This window comes from Genypterus blacodes, unplaced genomic scaffold (assembly GCF_046128005.1).
Source record: "Genypterus blacodes isolate CSIRO-AG114 ecotype Tasmania unplaced genomic scaffold, CSIRO-AGI_Gbla_v1 ptg000136l_1, whole genome shotgun sequence".
Classification (NCBI taxonomy): domain Eukaryota; kingdom Metazoa; phylum Chordata; class Actinopteri; order Ophidiiformes; family Ophidiidae; genus Genypterus; species Genypterus blacodes.
In genome coordinates, this window is record NW_027466938.1 from 562,501 (window position 1) to 577,673 (window position 15,173).

At 45.9% G+C, this 15,173-nt stretch overlaps 1 protein-coding gene across 3 annotated transcripts in view; it reads right to left on the reverse strand.

Annotated features, from left to right (window-relative positions):
- The window catches only part of rassf3 (Ras association domain family member 3), a 22,591-nt gene extending 7,499 nt beyond the window's left edge, over positions 1-15,092 (reverse strand). The window contains exons 1-2 of one of the 3 annotated variants that reach the window (XM_076164477.1): positions 14,607-15,092; positions 9,574-9,686 (exon numbers count right to left, since the gene is read on the reverse strand). In XM_076164477.1, the coding sequence (XP_076020592.1) occupies positions 9,574-9,686; positions 14,607-15,000 (507 nt within the window). In that variant the 5' untranslated portion in view covers positions 15,001-15,092. Of the gene's footprint in view, positions 1-4,725; positions 5,191-9,573; positions 9,687-10,422; positions 10,514-14,606 lie in introns of those variants that run through there. The other 2 variants (XM_076164478.1, XM_076164479.1) reach the window with 2 other exon arrangements.
- Positions 15,093-15,173: the final 81 nt, after the last annotated feature.

Here is a 15,173-nt window from a genome sequence, read left to right on the forward strand (position 1 = left end):
TGTTCAGAGAGGAAGTCATGACCAGCCACACCTTTCCTCCCTGCATTCCTATACTAATGGCACATACACACACAGTACAATATTACCCAGAATGCAACAAGCTGGAAGAGAAGAGAACATCTTGTCTTCTGTCTGTTAGTTTGAAGCGAAACCTGCAGACTAAACTAAATGAAGCACGGCCCAGAACTCTACTGGACCTGCGTCACAATGCAGCTATCTGTGTGTGTGTGTGTGTGTGTGTGTGAGTGAGAGTGTGAGTGTGAGTGTGAGTGTGAGTGTGAGTGTGCGAGTGTGTGTGTGTGTGTGTGTGCACGTGTGTGTGTGTGTGTGCACGTGTGTGTGCGCGTGTGTGCGTGCAGATTACAGCACACACAAAGCAACATTGTTACCATGGTAATGGTTGTTATCCAGGCCCTGGGCTGCCGTCTACTCTTTGTCATGTCATTTGTGATCTCCAAGCAACTCGGCAACATTTCATGAGATCAATCAGGTCAAGCTCCGCCCCTTGCTGATGGCGACAGCAGTCTGGATAGTTTTGAAAACTCAGTTCAGGTGCCAAAGGATCTTTATCCACACTTCCCTTTACAGGGATGACGCCTGACGATCACAAACTGAGACGAGAAGACGCTTTGGATTCAGATCAAACCAACTTGAGGAGACACCACATGTGCTCCTCCTCCTCAACCAGCCTCCATGCAGCACAGAGGAGAGAGAGCTGTGAGGTCATCGTCCATTAATATATATAATATCAACAAAGGATTGAAAAATATTCTGATGAATACTTTTAGCCCATCTGGCCCAAAGTACCAGCAGCTCTGCAACAACACAACGCAAAACATGACATCATCATCATCCTGTGTGTGTGTGTGTGTGTGTGTGTGTGCAGGGGTTTCAATAATCCCAGATCTGATTTCAGGAGTGTTACACTTGTGCCGCTAATCTGAGAGTGAAATGACACAAAGTCTCAGGATGTTTCAGTCAGAGCCCACAGACAAAGAGCTCAAGTCAAGAGCAGGCGTGTCTGTACGGGCCCCGACACTAAAGACCAGAGAGACAATACCTGAGAGGTGAGACACACACACACACACACACACACACACACACACACACACACACACACACACACACACACACACACACACACACACACACACACACACACACACACACACACACACACACACACACACACACACACACACACACACACACACACACACACACACACACACACTATCTCACTCTTGCCAAACAATCCCCTTCAGTGGAAAATCCCCTGGAACGAAGACTCAACACACACACCATCATGATTAGCCAGGACATTCACACGGACTGGAATTTGATTTGGAAGCAAGCGGGGGTGTGTGTGTGTGTGTGTGTGTGTGTGTGTGTGTGTGTGTGTGTGTGTGTGTGTGTGTGGTCATCATATGTAGGCCTAAACTGTGCTGTGTGTTGTAAAATCTCTCCTTATTACACATTTTAATATTAATATAATATTTAATATCATTATTATTATTATTATTACTACGTGTGGGTGTGTCTGCCGTCTCTATCGTCATTGGGCTCAGAACTTAAACTGACCACAACAGGACCCTCAGACCCTGAAGACCTGTGAGACCCTCCTACACCTCAGAGGGGATCACACCTCACACATCCAATCACATCTTCACCCAGAGCGGCTCCATCTGCAGAGCAACACTGAATATGAACCACCTGATGTCAGTGAAAGAGTCAGAGAGGGAATGGAGGAGTTAAAGATTCTAAAGTCTTAAAGTCTTGTTGTTGCAGTTAAAGTTGAGTAATGAGTCCTGGTTCTTTGGTGGCAAATGAAGAAGGACTGAAGGTTCATGTGATGCAAAAAGATCCTCCTCAGGTTTGAACTCCACAAACTGCACCATCACAGATCAGATATGGTTATGAAACCTATGACCACATACATGGAGCTGAGATCAGAGGCCATGACACAGGACGCAGAGTTCAAATCCAAAAGAGCACAGAAGAAGAAATAAATCACACCTAATTACCCCGTCACCCCGTCTGCTCTTTAACGCCTCATTCTCTCCATGACGCAGGCTCCTGGATCCTATTATACAACAGTGTGTGTGTGTGTGTGTGCGCGTGTGTGTGAAAGCAGAAAGGCCTGTGGCTGTGTTTCAGGAGATAGGGAGAACAATTCCACTTAGGCTTCCAAAGGAAAAACAAAGTCTCTCTCTCTCACACACACACACACACACACACACACACACACACACACACACACACACACACACACACACACACACACACACACACACACACACACACACACACACACACACACACACACACACACACACACACAGTTTATGGTTGGCATGGCAGTGATGGCAGTCTAAACACCTTAAAGGTCGACTGAGCACATTAAACTAAACACACACGAGCCCAACATTCTTTGCCAGCTCAACGAGTACTGAGACAAAAAGTGAAACCTAACATGCAGCAGGACGGAGGATTTAACTCTATTATTCATTTTTTTCCTGCTTGATCTGCATTAGATTCATTAACTTTGTTCTTATCTTGATTACATCATCAAATTAAAGTCTGCCAGCGTCTTCTCTCCTAAAGTGCAACGTAAAGACAACGCAACAAATAAATACCACACCTCTGTGAGGGAAACTCACAGATGTAAATATGAGTATAGATGAATGTACAGCAGCTGCAGAGACACACACAAATACACACACACACACACACACACACACACACACACACACACACACACACACACACACACACACACACACACAGGCTGATATGAGCCGAGGCTGCAGCTCAGACATAACAAACAGGCGGTGAGAGAACAGGACAGAGGGCCGAGGAAAGGCAGGAAGTGACACACAATGGAGGAGGAACCAGGAAGAAGGGAGGACACACACACAGGAAGGACGGCTGGAGAGAGAAACACTGATCATCTTTCTGTTTCCTCAAACTAAGAGAACACAGAGCTCCAGCTTTGATCCACTGTGCTCCAGGTTGACACTGCAGTGCTGCGTGAGGGCAAACACTTCTACTGGGTGTGTTAGAGAAAGAGACAGATTAGATGTTTATCTGTTTGTTACCCTTGGAGATAAAAACATGAGGGATTTGTCTCAGATAACAGAATGACGTCACCAAGAGAGCTGAGTTTCCTGCTTTAAACTCATTACAGAAGCAAGATGAGGGTAAACACAACTGACAAGGAGCAGGAGGACTTCAACAGAGCAACATGCTGAAGAGCACCATCACACACCTACAGACACACACACCTGCACACACACACAAGTACAGACACACACGCTGCAGGGTGTGGTCAGGTAAAACACACAACAATCAAGACGGGACGAGTGTGAGCTCAGATGAAAACTGTCAACGCAGAAGAAAAGTGGTCAACCAACGTGTGACCAGCAGGTTCACTGAGCTTCCTCACCGTCATCGCCTGCATTGATCTGCTGCTCTTTGTCATCTTCTGTATGTTTACAATTCATTTCATATTTTCAAGCCTTGTCCTGTTATTGTGGATCAAACTTTCTTCAAAGCCTTTTGAGATGGATGTTATGGTAGAAAAGTGAATTGATTGATTTAGCAGAACTCTTCTTACTCCCTTTACCTCTTTCTGTTGTGGCTGCTTTGGTTCCTAAATTACATTAAATAAAGACTTTGGCTATTAAAGGTTCTACTTCTCCTCAGGTGGAGGAAGAACCTTCAGTCATGTTTCCTCCCTCCTGATCTGTGAGCCTCTCCTTCAGTCATGAATCATGTTACCGATGCACATAACTAACAGTTCACCACACCAGGGGTCATGACCTTTGCTGCAGCCCTGTATGGATATATTATGTGTCCCGTCCAATGCACGCACACACAGACACACAAACACACACAAGGAATGGAGCTAAGTGCCTGTTATGGAAAAATGATGGGTCATGCTTCTCTCTCTCTCTCTCTCTCACACACACACACACACACACAGTCTCTCTCACACACACACACACTGTATGTGGGAGGAGAAGAAGAAGAGCTCCTTCTGTTACAGTCTGCTGAGTCTGGAGTGTGGAACAAACCAGCTGTGTTTGCAGTGTTTGACCTCAGTGCGCATGCGTGTGAACTACACGAAGACAGAGTGTGTTGTGTGTGTGTTTGTGTGTTGTCGTTTGGACTTTCTGAGCTTCTGAGCCTGAGTCTAAAATTCTTCTCTCGGTCTGCAGGCACGAACGTTTGTAGTGTTGATCAAACGTTGGCTCTGGCTCCAAAAGTGGGTCACAAGGTTTGAGATTTAGTTCCCGTGAGGGTTAATAAAACTACGTCACCACTGTGTGGATCCTGGTCTGACCCATGATTGATCATTACTGGGTTTAATTGATTTGATTAGGTTTAATTCGTTTGGAGACAAATTCAGTCAACGACATGAGGAGATTTGTCTTAAGGAGCTTTTTGTTTAAAGAAATCTGAAGTTTTCTACTATTAAATGATCACTTGTTGCTTAACATAACGTTCACAAACAACTTCTGAACGTCTAATCAAAGTTTAACTTTAATTTAAAATGAGAAATGATTTAAAAACTGCGTGTGAGCGGAATTAAGAACAAAGTTTAAGCTTTAAACCTGATATACAGCTTTAGTTTGACAATTGTCAACTACTTTGTCAAAAGTTTAACGGAGTTTCGCGCTACGTCACCGGTGTGCAGAGGAAAGAGGAGTTTGTCGTTCTTACTTTGAGCTGTGCGGTTTTTCCTGAAGGCTTCTTAAAGAAAGAGGTCCTGGCTGTGAAAAAATACTCTTCCGAGTCTTCCTCCAGACTGCTGTAGCCACTGCTCATGGTGCTATTCCACGTCATTGGAAGGGAAAACTTCTCCACTGAAACTGGGCCGCATCAAAACAAACTAAACCGAAGACTCGCTAGGTTCAAACGGGCTCCTAACCGGATTAAAGCCCAGGAGTGTTTCCGGTGTTTGCTCGGTGTGACTTTCTTCTTCCTCCTGTCCGCTCAAACACTCGCTTTACTCAGACAAACTCACATGAAAGCGTCTCCGTTTCAAGGTAAAACATAAAAGAAGTTATAGCGACTTGGGAGATGAAGTAACTTTGAGTTTTTATTCCGTTTCTAAGGCAAAAAGGGCAGAAGTCCACGCGGCGCGCGGGGCTCCTCTAACAGCGCTTCTTCTTCGTCTCTCACTGACTTGCCTGAGTGACAGCAACCTACAGTAACGCCCCGCCCACTAACCGAGCCGTCTTGGAGAGCCAATCAGCTGTCTCAAAGTAACGTAAGCCGCGCCCACCGCAAAAATGACACCACATGTAGCCAATCAACGCTCGGGCAGGAGGACCGAGTCAAATCCCAAAGTAGTCTGTTTATGAAACTCTGAACCCGTCCAGGCGTCTCTGCAGGTAGAGGACCTCCAGCCTCTCAGTGATGGAGCTCCTCTGCAGGTGAGTCCTCTCAGAGATGGTGGTCACTTTATGTTTGACTTTATTAACAGTTCTGACTATTTTAATCATTCTGTTTTTTGTCTGTTTACACCTTAAAACTTTACTTTGGATTGTCTTTGTGTCTGAACAAGGAAATGTTTCAGTTCATTGCCATTTTTACAACATAATGAAAGTAAATGACCACAGGATTGTGGACTGTCTGCTGTAAGAAGGATCAGAATGGTAAATAGACTGTAATTATATATGTTTGTGTCCAAAGCTCTTCACAGTGACCTCTCATTCACCCATACAGACAATCTGCACATCAGGACGAGTCTGGAGTTCACTGTCTTGCCCTACAGCACAGGCTCCCAAAAAAATGACAGGAAGACCCAACTTAACATGCATGTATGACAGAGAGAAAGAGAGAGACACACACACAGATAGAGAGAGAGAGAGAGAGAGAGAGAGACAGAGACAGAGACAGAGAAACAGAGACACAGAGACAGAGAGACAGAGAGACAGAGAGACAGAGAGAGAGAGTTCTAACAAGTTAAGCTCATGCTTCAGTCTACAGAGTTGCAGAAAAGGCCAAAAACTTCCGCAAAGCAGTTTCAGCCTCAGTGTGAAACCAACAGTTCATGTAACACACACACACACACACACACACACACACACACACACACACACACACACACACACACACACACAGGCTCTAATTTAAAGGCAGCAGGGTAAGAAGGACTAAAAATAAAAACAGCACATCTGGAGCCAAACCTTTTTACCATCTTATCCATCCCACACACACGCGCACACACACGCACACACACGCACACACACACACGCAGGATCACTATGTCATCCAGGACACAGGAACGTTGTAGTGTTGTAGCCGTGGAGTTTCACTTCTTCGATGAATACACTCATAGAACACAGATTCACAAGACCGGAGTTAATCTATGTTTGGAGGAAAAGACTCCTGTGTGTGGCAGGTAAGCCACGCCCACAGTGCACACACACTACATACACAGTACACAGAGTTGTCCTGAACACAAAGGTCGTCTGATTGGAGCTCAGAATGAAAGAGAAGATTTGGACGGATACACAGAGAGGAAGAGGGCGATGACTGTTTACAGGAAGATCTGTGATAGTGGAGGGAAATGTTCAAGCACAGATCCAGGATGAGTTAACAAGAGCTGTGCTGTGCTCAGAAGTCTGGGTGGCTTCACTTCCCTCACCCTCACACCTGGAGACCTGGCTGTGCTGTCGTCTGGCTGCCTTTGAAGAAGACTAATGCTTTTATTTTGACATAATTGGAGGTCAAAGGCCACATTCTGTAAGACTGGTATGGCACCAGAGGAAGACATAGATGAAGGACGAAAACAAAGGAGCAGAGCAAAGTTTTCCCACCCTAACTTGTGTGTGTGTTAGTGCTGTAGCAGCCGGGGCCACACCCATAACCCCTCCAAAAGCTGTTAATGAGTAACCATAAAAGCCACAGGGACACTAATTAACACACACAAATACACACCAGAAGCGCACACAGTAACCCACACACACACACACACACACACACACACACACACACACACACACATTCCTGCTTCAGTCAGAGCGTCGCCACGATAAAATCTGTAACTCGTTACTCCTGGTTAGTGCTTTTATTTACTATACTACTACTGACTACTGCTACTAGCACTAGTTAGTCAGTAATGATGTCATAGTATTTAACTGCAACATTGAGCATTTTGTTAAATATGTGCAGTCTTCATCTGTAGTCGTCTAAGAATACGCAGAGAAATCACATTTAACAGATAAAACTTATGCAATAAAAAGATGGACAGTATGGGTTAGGGTAGGTTAGAGTAGGTTAGAGTAGGTTAGGGTAGGGTAGGTAAGGGTTAGATAAGGGCTAGAAGAAGAGAGCTAAAAGCCCTCATAAGGAATAATTAAACATCCTATTGCCAACCCACTATTACTCCTACTAAATATCGATCATCTGTGCAGTAAACACAGCCTGACTATCATCTTTAATATCAGAGCCATAGGAGAGAAACAAGAAGAGAAACACAAACATTTAATACAGTTCTGCTCTGCAAGTAAACCTGCTGGTAACAGAGAAAACACACCAGCATTCTTCTCTCCTTCTATTTCCTCCATCCACCTGCTCTGCCTCACACTCTGTTTGTCTTTCCCAGAGGATAGGAAAGTATATCCTCCCTCCCTCTCTACCTCTCCCTCTCCCTCTCTCTCCCTCTCTCTCCCTTTGTCCAAACCAATCACAAAGTAGGAGATGGACGAGTGTATGATGTAATGCTTGCGCCTCTTCAAACAGATACTAGCCTCGCTGTGGCTTCACTCCTGGAATAAATTAAACCTCATTTCAAGAATTGTAAACATTGTTATTCCCTGGCAGATGGAACACAAATAACAAACGTGTGCGTTTAATGATTTGGATGACTTGGTTGTGTTAGGGTAAGGGTTATGGAAGTCCAGACTCAATTGGAAAAAGGTTATTTATTTATTGCATAATGAAGGAATCCTGTGATCCTGAACGTTTCTACATGCTTTAATGCGACTGCTTTCACTGTCATGTGAAGCTCTTTACATTGCAAAACTGGAAAAGTAGTACATTTCCTTATTAATAATAATCAATAATTGATTCCTTATACATCTTGTTATGTGACCATGGTGATGATGGGTTAGGGTTAATGTTTAATCTTTTTGGGCCTAGAAACTAATTTTAAAAATATTTTATATATACGGTATAATTATATATATTTCTCATAAGTTTTCTGAGACTTAGAAATAACAAAAACACTCACTTCAGCTTTAGGCAGTACCATGAGTATCGTGAAGGCTTTGGATGTTTTTGATATAAGCTTAGTGTTACAGTTGTGTGTGTGTGTGTGTGTGTGTGTGTGTGTGTGTGTGTGTGTGTGTGTGAGAGTGTGGGTGTGTGAGAGTGTGGGTGTGTGTGTGTGTGTGCACGTAAATTAGGTCCTGTTAACAAGTACGCAAATACCACTGTGCATGTGTATGCAGTCATATAGGCGCGCCCACACACACACACTCACTCACTCACTCACTCACTCACTCACTCACTCACTCACTCACTCACTCACTCACTCACTCACTCACTCACTCACTCACTCACACACACACACACACACACACACACACACACACACACACACACACACACACACACACACACACACACACACACACACACACACACACACACACACACCATCCATCTAAAAACTCACAGAAACTGCAAGTTGTACAATAAGAGGCAGAAGCGAACCCAAAACCCCACAGACTGTCTGATTACCATACTCAGCACTACTGAGTGTGTGTGTGTGTGTGTGTGTGTGTGTGTGTGTGTGTAATGTGCTGAGTTAATGCTACTCAAGCTGAATGAAAAACCACAGCAGTGTTGACAGACGGAGCCAAAGCCAAACACACACTGACTGCTGCAAATCTTCCTTGTGGTCTGACAGGCAGCTGAGACGTAAACACCAGCTGGGACACACATGGCTCAGGTCACACACTCCACTATATCCTGGGAGCAGAAGAACTTCAAATGCTCATTCTTACAGGCAAGATGGAAGAGACTGTGGCCTCCATTTGACTCCAGCTCGACTGCAAACCTCCACATCTTTGACTGTGGTGCAGCCTGGTGGTGTAACTCGGTACTACACCCGTTAGAGTCCAGACCAACAGGAAAGTTCACTTTAACCTGATGTCCACCGCAACTCCTGCAGGTCAATATTATCTGATCTGTTCTGGATGGAGCTCTGTTGCATGTTAGGAGCTCTGCTAGACACTCGGCTCTACCTGGAGACATAGAGCTCCTAGATCCTACTGACCCAGATCCTACTGACCCAGATCCTACTGACCCAGATCCTGATCCTGACACACACCTGATTTAAAAGAAAATATCAAAGATTGTCCATCTTTCTATCTTGCAATGATAACAAAAGTGAAGAAAACCTTAAAATGGAGTCAAGATCCAGACACAGAACTGCATGAAATATCAATATCATCACTAACAGGAGCGGGTGGTGTGTTCAGGGTCGGTGTGGTGTGTGTGTGTGAGCAGCAGCACACTGCAGTGTACAGTGAGTGTGTGTTGTGTTGTCCTCACATGGAGCTGCGTGTTGTTGTTGTTGGCGTGGTCGTGGCTGCTGGGTGGAGCTCCAGGCTGACAGTCCAGTGCCACTCTGTCCCGACACGCAGCGTGACACGTGTACTTACAACCTGTCAATCACACGGAAACAACTGATTGAGTAATTATGACTTCAGATGAACTCTGTGTGTTAGGGTTTGGGTTAGTATGTGTGTGTGTGTGTGTGTGTGTGTGTGTGTGTGCAAATCAGCTCCATACTGACGGTTGAGTTCTGTGGTCATCATGCAAATCCTGAGCCCACAGCGCTCATGTACTCTTACACACGCGTGTACATGATAATGATGGATGGGACCAGAAGGTTTCTCATGTAAAACACACCTGCTACCTTTAGTTACATGCAGTAACCAGAAAGTCTCACAAGATCAGATTAGATCTTTGTGCCAGAGGGCTGATCCTGAGTGGTCAGACTAGAGGGCTGATCCTGAGTGACCTGATCCAGTGAGCCAAGTGGACAGAGACAAAAAGCTGGCGAGCTGATCCTGAGTGGTCAGAGGCAGAAAGCTGATCCTGAGCACTTAGCAGCATTGAGCTTGAGAAACTCTGGACTCAAGTAAACTTTACTTACAGCATTAACATAAACCAAAACAACCGAGTCCCTCTCTTTCTCTCACACACACACACACACACATCCACACACACACACACACACACACAAAGAAAGAAGCCTTTACTCTCACTCTGCAACAAACAAACATTATTCCTTCTAACGCACCATGGGACAGTGACAAACTGTGTGTGTGTGCGTGTGTGTGTGTGTGTCTGTGTGTGTGTGCGTGTGTGTGTGTAAGTGTCCATGATCCTTCCTACCTGGCGACCTCTTTCTCACATGCTGCTCGAGTTTATCCGTCAGTTTGCACATGGCTGCTCCCATCTCCCATCTTCTAATTCATCACGGACACGGACACACACACACACACACACACACACTCAAAGGCACGTGTATACACACACGCTCAGCGCGATGTCCTCACCAAGATCTGATAAACACCATAGTGCTCCCTCTCTCTCTTTCTCTCTCTCTCTCTCTCTCTCTCTCTCTCTCTGTGGTGAACTCCTGATGCTGGCCACCATTCACTCTCTCTCTCTCTCTCTCTCTCTCCCTCTCTCCCTCTCACTCTCTCTCTCTCTCTCTCTCTCTGTCTCTCTCTCTCCCCCCTCCCTTTCTCTCTCTGTTGTGCTGAGTGGGTGATTTAACAGTCAAATGGAGGCCACACTGTGAATGATGGAGAGACAGATATGAGAGAGAGAGAGAGAGAGAGAGAGAGAGAGAGAGAGAGAGAGAGAGAGAGACAGGAGAGAACTGCTGACTCAGCCTGTCCTACACTCCTGTCTCCTTTCAGTGTGTGTGTGTGTGTGTGTGTGTCCTGAACTAGCAGAGCCCTTGTCTACTCTGTTTCCTGCACTCTCACTCTGTCTCTGTATGTCTCTCTCTCTCTCTCTCTCTCTCTCTCTCTCTCTCTCTCTCCCTGTCTCTCTCTCCCGCTGTCTCTCTCTCTCTCTCTCTCTCTCGCTGATTCACAGCCTCCATCCAACCACCTGTCTCCCTCTCTCTTTCACTGTCTCACTCTTTCTCTCAGATAAAAGCATTTTCAGACACCACCAATCGATCAGACTGGCAAACACACACACACACACACACACACACACACACACACACACACACACACACACACACACACACACACACACACTCAAATAAATGCTTATATTCTCTGCATATTCAAATGATGTTATATCATAATGTCTATTTTAGTGAGCTGAGTCATATTAAGTTTATGTAAACAAACATAATGTACAGAATATTTATCATTAATGTTACTGACAAAACACAATGGACATGACATCATTTTGTGCTTTACACACACTCCAAATGAGTCTTTATTGATCACTGATCATGATTTATATGAGCAGTCTTAACACACAAATCCACACACACACACACACACACACACAAATCCACACACACAAATCCACACACACACACACACACACACACATACACACACACATCCACACACACACACACACACTTCTCTATTAGTGGTACAGTGCACATGAGCTTCTTCACAGCAGCTAAACACTGACAGGTAAGTGTGTTTGTTGGTGTGTGTGTGTGTTGGTGTGAAAGAGAGAGACAGAGTGAGAGAGAGACAGAAGGAGAGACAGAGAGACAGAGAGACAGAGAGACAGAGAGACAGAGACAGAGACAGAAAGAGAGACCAAGACAGACAGAGACAGACGGAGACAGACGGAGAGGAAGTTTCCTTTAGGTCCTTTTGTCCATGTGACCTTTAACCTTTACTGGGGAAGTTCTGCTGGATTCTCACAGCCTGGTCCAGAAGAGAGCAGACCTGCTGCTCTGTTTGCTGCTCTGCCTCTCTGTGGATCTCTACAGAGCTCCTCAACCAAGAAGGGTGGACGAATGCTACACAATCACCTCTCAGCTTCCTGTTTCACTCCTCAACATTACATCTTTTCACACACACACACACACACACACACACATCATCTGCCAAAACACTTCCAGGAAATGTTTCTAGGATTTCCATGAAGGTACAAACATCAGACCTCAACCTTCCGGGCTCCCAAGGCTCTCATGGAGGTTTGCGTTTGACCTCTTCTCTATCCTTCACACTTTTCATATTCCTCCATCACAGCTATCTACATACTCTCCTCATCTTCACCACTCTTCATCACACTCTTCCTCAGGGTTTCCTCACCAGAGTTTCTCCACAGCAGTCTGACTTCCATCCGTCTGGAGCGCTGCTTCACTTTGGGAAAGCAACAGAAAAAGCCTTTGGCGAAAGCCACACACACACACAAACACACACACACACATTTCCCTGGCACTCGCACACACATCACTTAGATCCAAATGGTGGACGACAAACTCCTTCACTCCTTCACTCCATCTTTCTCCCTCTCTTTCTCTGTCTCTCTCCTTCCCTCGCCCAATCAAGTCCCTCCCCTGACCAGTGACCTCCAGTTGTGTGTGTGTGTGCGTGTGTGTGTGTGTGTGGTGCTATTATCTGCCATAGTTGAGTGTGTTATGTTTGTTGCGAAGCCAAACTGTTACTGTGATTGAACAAACAAGGGAAAGCAGCTGACAAACACACACACACACACACACACACACACACACACACACACACACACACACTCAGCTTCAGTATTTCTCACAGTGGTGTAAAGTGGAGCTCCAGGCTTCAGTTTTACTTAGCCAGCAGCTAAACACAGAGGTGAGAGAAGACAAACACACACACACACACACAGACAGAGAGACAGATAGACAGACAGACAGACAGACAGACAGATAGAGAGACCAATCCTGACTCTGCCCCCTGCTGGTCAGGTTCAGCAGTTCCTCACGTCACATGAAACTATCGGAGCCACTTCACTTCCCTCTACATACACATGACACACACACACACACACACACAAACACACACACACCATGCAACACTAAACCCTGTCAGACAAAGAGCTCCTGCTCTCCTTGGCAGGTTTCTGTTACTTCACCTTAACACACAGAGTGAAGGGGGCGGGGCAGAAATAGTTATCTAATGTATATGTACAACTATAGAAACTATTAATAACACTGTGCTCATTATCAATGCACACAACAGAAACTCTACATATTGAAAACAGGCACATAAGAGAGAGAGAGTGTGTGTGTGTGTGTGTGTGTGTGTGTGTGTGTGTGTGTGTGTGTGTGTGTGTGTGTGTGTGTGTGTGTGTGTGTGTGTGTGTTAATAAGTGAACCAGTGTGTGAAGTTTCCACAGGCTTCATGCTGCGCTTAGAGCAACAAAGAGGGTGAATGATTTTCACCTGCTGAGATGGAATATTATTTTAGTGACATTCCAGCTGATAAAGGAAAAACACAGTGGGGAATCACTACAGAACACACACACACACACACACACACACACACCATCAGCACTGTCTGCTCACTGAGCCTCATCCTCCTTACTGCAGCAATGCTGTGCACACTGAATGAAAACCCCAGACTGGCACTTGCAGGCTTGGTGTGTGTGTGTGTGTGTGTGTGTGTGTGTGTGTGTGTGTGTGTGTGTGTGTGTGTGTGTGTGTGTGTTTACGCAGGTGTGTAGCAAATTTAAGAGTGGATGTGTTACAGAGATGACCAATCAAACAAACAAAGGGTTAATTGATGCTTTGTTATGATTTTGAAAGTTGTTCTGCTCCCTGCTCAGTGACTGATGAAGTGAAAACCTAATGGAACCAAACCCATGAAAGAAAAAACCTTCAATTAACCATTTCCATCTGATGTATGTGATGTAATGAGTCTGTGCTCATACACTCTTCCTCTTCTTGAGTGAGGAGGAAGAACCTTTACTGAGCTTCAGGTTCGTCTGCTTTGTCAGACAGAAGTGGACAGACAGGAGCTGCAGTGTGTGAGTTTCTCTATCGCCCTGAACCTGTCTGTCTGCATTCCCCTGCATTCTCTTCATGCACACTGAGTGTTTACGTGTGTAGGAGCCAGTAAGCGACTCACTGCATCCCTGAGTGACAATCAGTTATAAAACAGTACAACACAACACAACACAACACAACACAACACACTGACTTTCTTAGAAAAGCCTTGAGTTCTATTTTGTGGAGTTGCAAACACACTGATTCCTCCTGATTATGCTGCTTCATGAGTTAACCCTTCGTCCCCTCCACGTGAGGCTCTGGGCTCTACAGGTTTAAAGTATAAATGAAGTACTGGGCTCTAAACTTCACACTGAGCTGATTGACATGAGCTCATTACCTCATTACACCACAGGACTTCATGTGTCAGCACTTGATGATGTACTTTAATTAATTTGCCAAAGAAATGAAGTTGACACGTTGGTGAATCTTTGGTGTGTAACAGAATCTGCTGCTGCACGTTCAGGCCCAATCAACACAAACTCAGGTGAGATTTCGTTCTCCTTTTTGATTCCTTCCTACTTTATCTCTTTACTTCCTCTCCTCTCGCTGCTCTCACCTGCACAGGTGAGGCCTTGGTGGAGGACGTAGTGGCAGCAGAGGTCGCACCAGGTTCCCTCCCCGCCGGGTCCGAAGCTGTGTCCCTCCCCGGTCTCCTGCTTCACCCGGGGGTCCCTCTGCCCGGGGTTGAAGATGGTCCTCACATCCGGGGGTCTGAAGCCCTTCTTCCTGCTCCGCGGCGGCGCCCCCGCCTCAGCTTGTCTCTTCTCCGGTGACAGCACAGGTGAGTCCCCCGGTGATTTTACCTCCCGGTGTGCTCTGTCGTTCCTCCACGCCCCGCCGGACGGCAGAGGGGACGGGTGCCGCCGGACTCTCACCACCACCACGGCCTTGTCGCCCTTGGAAAGCCGCATTTCGGCTTCGGTGAGTCGTAAGAGGGACTTTGATGGCATCAACAGGACAAACCGCGACCCTCAGCAGGACTCTGGAGGAACCAGCTGATACCGCACCTGCTGCGCGTGCCGACATGCGCGTCCACTGAACGCGCGCGCTTGGGTTGACGCGCTGCAACTGCGGGGGAAATTCATTATGTGCGTGACTTTCTGTCAAAAGGGACATTTGAGAT